The sequence below is a fragment of the Sander vitreus genome, chromosome 17, assembly GCF_031162955.1.
Source record: "Sander vitreus isolate 19-12246 chromosome 17, sanVit1, whole genome shotgun sequence".
Lineage (NCBI taxonomy): Eukaryota > Metazoa > Chordata > Actinopteri > Perciformes > Percidae > Sander > Sander vitreus.
In genome coordinates this window covers 30,007,985-30,014,949 of record NC_135871.1, presented here as the reverse complement: position 1 = coordinate 30,014,949, position 6,965 = coordinate 30,007,985, and the positions used below count along the sequence as shown (strand labels likewise).

At 41.5% G+C, this 6,965-nt stretch overlaps 2 protein-coding genes across 2 annotated transcripts; both read left to right on the top strand.

Moving 5' to 3' along the window:
* Positions 1–692: 692 nt before the first annotated feature.
* Positions 693–3,373, top strand: LOC144532679 (CD48 antigen-like). Its single transcript, XM_078273585.1, has one exon. The coding sequence runs from the start codon at positions 825–827 to the stop codon at positions 1,683–1,685; it is 861 nt and encodes a 286-aa protein (XP_078129711.1). The 5' UTR covers positions 693–824; the 3' UTR covers positions 1,686–3,373.
* A 512-nt stretch (positions 3,374–3,885) lies between these two features.
* LOC144532680 (T-lymphocyte surface antigen Ly-9-like) lies at positions 3,886–6,831 on the top strand. Its single transcript, XM_078273586.1, has 2 exons — positions 3,886–4,957; positions 5,251–6,831. The coding sequence occupies exon 1, from the start codon at positions 4,189–4,191 to the stop codon at positions 4,903–4,905; it is 717 nt and encodes a 238-aa protein (XP_078129712.1). The 5' UTR covers positions 3,886–4,188; the 3' UTR covers positions 4,906–4,957; positions 5,251–6,831.
* The last annotated feature ends 134 nt before the right edge of the window (positions 6,832–6,965 follow it).

The following is a 6,965-nucleotide window of genomic DNA, read 5'->3' as shown; positions in this document are numbered from 1 at the left end:
CAGTACTACATTATTACATTGACATACATATATATTATTACAACACGTTTTAGATGAACTAGTTTAGGATTGTTCTTAATAAGTTGTTTGATTTTAGCAAATGAACAGCCTAGAACTCCGTCACATGGGTACATATACACCTTTTATATACTTAGTTATTACGACCTTTTCATTTTAAATAGGCTAACTGAAGTTAGGGCAAATGTGTTTCTCCAAACGTTTGGTTCATGTAATGCATGTGTGTGTCACCAACGCGGAATGTTATATGGGTGCTACGTTATGGCTGCACCCCTATTACACAGTTGGGAAGTATTAAGCACATGCACGTACATGCGTATTAGGAAAGTATCAACACTACTTTCGGTTTCTGCTGCAAATAATGGTAAGATATTCGATTACGTTCCACTGTTGTGTCCGAAAAACTAAGTTAATACCAAAAATGTATAATGTTAACCAGAATATTATGTTTCTGGTTAGTGTTAGTGTTTTTATTTGTCGGATTTCTAATGTTTTGTAAAGAGGTGGGTTTCCTGGCACTGACTCGCCCTACTCTGCCTCTGATTGGCTAGAACGCATTTCCTTCGTTGGTTGGATTGGTTAGGTTAATGCCACGGTCAGGGTTAGCCAATCGGAGGCAGAGTAGGGCGGGTCTTCTTTTCACAGAACGGTTTTTTTTCCATTGCATCAGCAGAAACGCCTCAAAACAAGGAAGGAAGGAAGGAAGGGTGTTGGAGCATTACCGAAGTGTGGCGAGCTAAAGAAAAATCGACGCTTTGGTGGTTATGAAGGTCGATTTTCTTCGTCTCGTGTGTTGATCTGTGAACATGAAGAAACTGACCGGGTGTTGGTTGCTGTTGGCGGCGCTGAACTTCGCTCTAGCTCAGGACAAGGTAACAACGAAATACTTCAGGGATGGCGGGGAGCTAACGTTGGATCTGAGGCCTCCTCCTCCTGAACCTCTCGGCGACATCCTGTGGAAGATTAACGGTAACCTGTTAGCTGAGTGGGTCAAAGATCAAGTTCCTGTGACTTATTACAGAACCTTTTTAGGCCGCACAACCCTGGATGTAACCACTGGACGTTTGGTAATCAAAGACCTGACTAAAGCTGACACGGGTGTGTATTCAGTGGAAGTCAACCGCAAGGTCCAGAATGAGCGCTATAACGCTGTATGGATCCAAGAAGTCCCCCAGCCTAAGGTAGAGCCGAGACCGTTGACATGTTCCCCCGCTTCGGACAGTTGTACGCTGACCTGTGAAGCGGTCATCACAGACGCTGGACCCGTCACCTACAGCTGGAAGATGGGAGACGGAGAGTGGAAGGAGCCGGGAAAGGACGTGGACATCACCAAGAATAGGACATTAGATGTGAAGACCTTCACCTGCCGGATAAAGAACCCAGTCAGTGAGAGAGAAAGTCAACCCAAAAGAAACCCGCTCTTAGAGGAGGAGCGAGAAAGCTCTGGAGTTGGGGGGCTTGTGGCTGGCATCGTGTCCCTCGCTGTGGTTGCGGCTGCGGTTGTAGCTGCGTTATGGCATTTCAAGAAAGGCCTCTTCAAGACTCGAGGCGGCGGCCCTCATGCTCCAGGTGAAAATGGACCGCCAACTAATGCTTCTGTTAAGGATCCAGACAAGACAGAAGAAGAGAACAAGTTAATGAAGTCAGACGACGACGTAAAGGTTTAAGTGCTTAACTGTTTCTCATGGAAATATGATCTCCTACATCCTTTTTTTTTTTTTTTAAGCATTCAGCTGTGTTCATCATCGATTGTTACTTGACGCAGAGACCTTAACATACTGGCTTCCTAAAACAGTAAAACCTTGGTTGAGAAGAGCATGAAAACTGTGTGTGTGTATGTATGTGTGTGTGTGTGTGTGTATATATGTGTGTGTGTGTGTGTGTATATATATATATATATATATATATATATATATATATATATATATATATATATATATATATATATATATATATATATACACACAGTAGGTTGTTGCTAGTAAGCGCTGGTTGATATGAGCTGCAATCATACAGATTATTCTCATTGTGGATTATTTTCTGGATGAATGGATTAGTTATTTGGTCTCTAAAATGTCTGAAATGTGGATCAGTGTTTCCCAAAAAGCCTGAGATGACGTCATGAAATCTCTCATTTTGTCCACAACTCAGATATTCAGTTGACCGTCCCAGAGGAGAGAAGACACTAGAACAATATTCACATTTAACGCGCTGGACATCTTTTTTTTTTTTTTTTTTGTTTGTTTGTTTTTCATTAGTAGTTAGTTGGCGATTCATTTAATAATCGAACAGTAATCGACTTAATCTTTGCAGCTCTGCAGTCGCTGTCAATTCAAACATGTCAGCGTGCAATTCATATTATTCTGACAATCGCACATGATTCAAAGAGAGAGCTACCAAATCAAAGGATGCAATGTTATATTTCCGCCCAGCTCTGAAAAAGCCAAAAGAAGGTTTCGCTGGACTCCTCAGTGACTCATTGGAATATGTCTTCATGAACTGGCAACGACTGCAAAAATACATTTAGAGGAACTGTAGCCAAGTTCGGATGCACCCGACTAAAACGCAGAAGCCCTTATTTAAACCATGGCTTATACCGACTCTTTTGGAATTGTATACCTGTCAATGTTTTTGATATTTCTTCAGTTAAAGAGACGAGGTGAACGTACATAGTGTAAACTTATCATATTACACATGCTGTTATGACAAAGCAAAAAGATGACGCGACTTTAAGTGTATGATTAAAGGTAGACGTCAAAGCATTTTGGACCATCCATGTACAGTATGCTATATATGATATGAATCAACCTGGACTATCTTCTTTTTTTTTTTTATACACTGTCTAGGGCTGCACGATATGAGGGAAATATCTAGTTGCCATTATTTTTGTTGTTTAGATTGCGATATGATTCACGATATTGAAGGGACTGATCATGTTAGTATCTGTACCAAACACGGATGTTTTCTGTAGGATGGGATCTGTAGTCCGGGACGTCTCTGCAGCACCATTACACAATATTATATAACGATACTTCATTCAGAATGATTTGACACAGATTTTGCCTTTAACAAATATTGTGCCCCTCTGCGATTTGGATGTTGCACTAATCCATATTGCCATATTATTTTTTGAAATTGTGATTAATTGTGCAGCTCTAGCACTGTCTCTTGTATTATACATGGTGTTTAGCTTTTATTGTCGTCCTCGTTTAGTCACGTGATCGTGGTTGATGAGGCAGGCATCTGTAAAAAAACCCACTTGATGCCACTTTATTTATTATAGTTAGCACTTGTTTTAATTTGCTGTTTTATACAATGTGCCTTGCTAATAAATCTGGGACACTGCTATACTGACTGTACTCGTCAATATTTATTTTATTCAGTGGTTTCAAATATAAAAACAGCCATTTTTACATCACTTAACATTTTATAAATAATTCTAAGCAGCATACAAATAAAATACAACATAACTAAATAAATATTAAGAAGAAAACCATACCAAAACAACAACAAAATAAATAGATGCTGCTAAATTAAAATAAATTATGAATTTAATTTTAGTTCATTTATAATTATTTTAATTTAGGAAGGGGGCTTTAATTAATATATACTTCAAGTAATTCAAGGCACTTCTTTTTCCCACTTTTTTTAAAGTTTGAAAACCCATTTTAACAATAACTCATATTAATGCAGGAGTGAAGCGAAGATAACTCTCATACGTCTCTTTCCTCTCTGGTGTATCCATAGTTTCCTAGCACGGTGACGGCATGACCCGCCTTACTCTGCCTCTGATTGGCTAGAACTCATTGCTTTCGTTGGATTGGTTAGGTTAAGTATAACTGGTCAGGGTTAGCCAATCAGAGGCAGAGTAGTGCGGCCCACTTCATCGCCATTTTAGACAACTACCCATAACAATCTTTCGGGTTCAAGTCTCGATATGATTCTTTACATTTTATTTATCCAGTGTTCCCTGTATAAGGGTTGAGTTGCGAGCTAAAAAAAACGACGTTTTTGTGGTTATGAAGATCGATATTCTTCCTCTCGTGTGTTGGCGGCGCTGAACTCCGCTCTCGCCCAGGACACCCCGGAAACTTCACGGGGGTACTTCATAACGCCGCTTTGGTGGTTATGAAGGTCGATTTTCTTCGTCTCGTGTGTTGATCTGTGAACATGGAGAAACTGACCGGGTGTTGGTTGCTGTTGGCGGCGCTGAACTTCGCTCTAGCTCAGGACAAGGTAACCCCGAAATACTTCAGGGATGGCGGGGAGCTAACGTTGGATCTGAGGCCTCCTCCTCCTGAACCTCTCGGCGACATCCTGTGGAAGATTAACGGTAACCTGTTAGCTGAGTGGGTCAAAGATCAAGTTCCTGTGACTTATTACAGAACCTTTTTAGGCCGCACAACCCTGGATGTAACCACTGGACGTTTGGTAATCAAAGACCTGACTAAAGCTGACACGGGTGTGTATTCAGTGGAAGTCAACCGCAAGGTCCAGAATGAGCGCTATAACGCTGTATGGATCCAAGAAGTCCCCCAGCCTGAGATATGGATCAGACCATTAATATGTTCCCCCGCTTCGGACAGTTGTACGCTGACCTGTGACGCGGTCATCACAGACGCTGGACCCGTCACCTACAGCTGGAAGATGGGAGACGGAGAGTGGAAGGAGCCGGGAAAGGACGTGGTCATCACCAAGAATGTGACATTAGATGTGAAGACCTTCACCTGCCGGATAAAGAACCCAGTCAGTGAGAGAGAAAGTCAACCCAAAAGAAACCCGCTCTTAGAGGAGGAGCGAGAAAGCTCTGAAGTTGGGGGGCTTGTGGCTGGCATCATGTCCCTCGCTGTGCCCCTCGCTGTGGCTGCGGTTGTAGCTGCGTTATGACATTTCAAGAAAGGCCCCTTCAAGAATCGAGGCGGCGGCCCTCATGCTCCAGGTGAAAATAGACCGCCTACTACTCATAAAAAAAAAATGTATGCTTAAACACAAAAATAATATAAAAATAAAAAATGAAATAGTTTACTCATACCATGCGCTGGCTGGTAGTAATCGATCAGCATTTAATAAAAAAAATGTTTTAATCAGTTAACTATTTTCTATGTAAATACGAGCGAGGGGCGCTGGATGAATGGATGTCTGTGTTAGTCAGATGTCCTGCCCACATATCATATTCTACAGACTCAAGAAAACATTTACATATGTTTTTTTTATTTTTTATTCTCTCTATAGGTCTGTGACACCATCCTGGGACACACTAGGGAGCGTTTCTCCTTCATAGACCCCGTCGTCTGTGCCACCTTGTTGCAGGGGGGACAGGTTTGAGGAAGCGAGCTGAAGACAGAGCTCAGTCTCATCTACAGCAAGGAAGAGTTCACCGCCTGGCGCCGTGGCGCTGTGGACCTATTCCAGCTGTTCATGGACAGTAATCTCGAAGAGGTCTTTTCCGAAACTGTGACTCTCCTAAAAGTTGTCATTACCAGCGTTCAGTTTGTACGCACCACATCATCTGGGACAAACTCCCAGAAAACTGCAGGTCTGCCACAACTCAGTTCTTTTAAAGGTCCAGTGTGTGGGAATTTCTCCCATCGAGCGTTGAGATCGTATATCGCAATCTTACAGCTACTCTTGTTTTGTTTTTGTTTTTATGTTTTTAATATATTTTGTATTAATTTGCATCTGCTCTTTAATGTTTTATGTAAAGCACTTTGAATTGCCCTGTTGCTGACATGTGCTAAAGAAACGAAGCTGCTTCTCTCAGCAGAGATGCAGGAGAGCCTGAATGCACCGGCCACGCTGTCCACGAAACGGGGACGTTACTGACTGACATGACTGGCTTTAATCAGAGAGTCAATGAGAAATGTGCCGGCCAGAAGGAAAGGAGAGCTAAATGTTTGTTCCAGTCCTTCCAGAAAAACGCGGCGTTTTTTGTGTAATTGTTTTGGGCTAAAATCCTTGATTATGCGTCACGTTTTCTTAAAAAAAAAGAAGAAAAAAAAAGCGATGGAATATGCGGGATATTTATGCGATGAAATTGCGGGAACTTGCAAAAACTGTGGTGTCGTTGCGGGGTTTGCAGCTTTTCGATGACGTTCACGTCGCGTAATTACGTCACTTCATAACGTTCCCATGGCAGCAGGGGGAAACGGCCGCTGTTGTGTGACGTAAACGCAACATTTTCCATCTTTCTGCTAAGATATTTGCGACTTTTTTTTTGTTGCAACGAATACGCGGGGATTATGAAGTCGTGCAAGTCCCGCATATTTTGCGCGGAAATCTGCAATTCATGCGGCGAAAGTGCGGCGTATTTGAAGAAATGCGCCCCCCCCCCCCCGAAATAAATATGCAGACTTTGGCTGATTATGCATTGAATTATGCGATTGCATAATCACATTTTTCTGGAGGGACTGGTGTTCACGTAGTTAACATGCTTTTTGGTGGCGGGTGGGAGGATATAGTTAAAAAAACCATCAGTCAGAGTCGCTGTCTTCTTATGTTTGTAACTTGACGTTATCGTCTTGTTTTGCCCAGTTTCGAAGTGCTGCTTTCTGTTTATTTGCACGCGACTTGGCTTATACTGACTCTTTTGGAATGGTATACCTGTCAATGTTTTTGATATTTCTTCAGTTAAAGAAGAGACGAGGTGAACGTACATCGTGTAAACGTGTCATCTTGGTTGATGATGAGGCAGAGATGAGGGGGAAAATAGTGGCACTTGATGCCACTATTTTTTTTATTTATTATAGTTAGCACTTGTGTTTTAATTTGCTGTTTTATACAATGTGCCTTGCTAATAAATCTGGGACACTGCTATACTGACTGTACTCGTCAATATTTATTTTATTCAGTGGTTTCAAATATAAAAACAGACATTTTTATATCACTTAAAATTTTATAAATAATTCTAAGCAGCATACTAATAAAATACAACATAACTAAATAAATAA

Bases quoted from the DNA above. Each gene is read 5' to 3' on its own strand.
- LOC144532679 (XM_078273585.1), top strand. From the start codon at position 825: ATGAAGAAACTGACCGGGTGTTGGTTGCTGTTGGCGGCGCTGAACTTC.
- LOC144532680 (XM_078273586.1), top strand. From the start codon at position 4,189: ATGGAGAAACTGACCGGGTGTTGGTTGCTGTTGGCGGCGCTGAACTTC.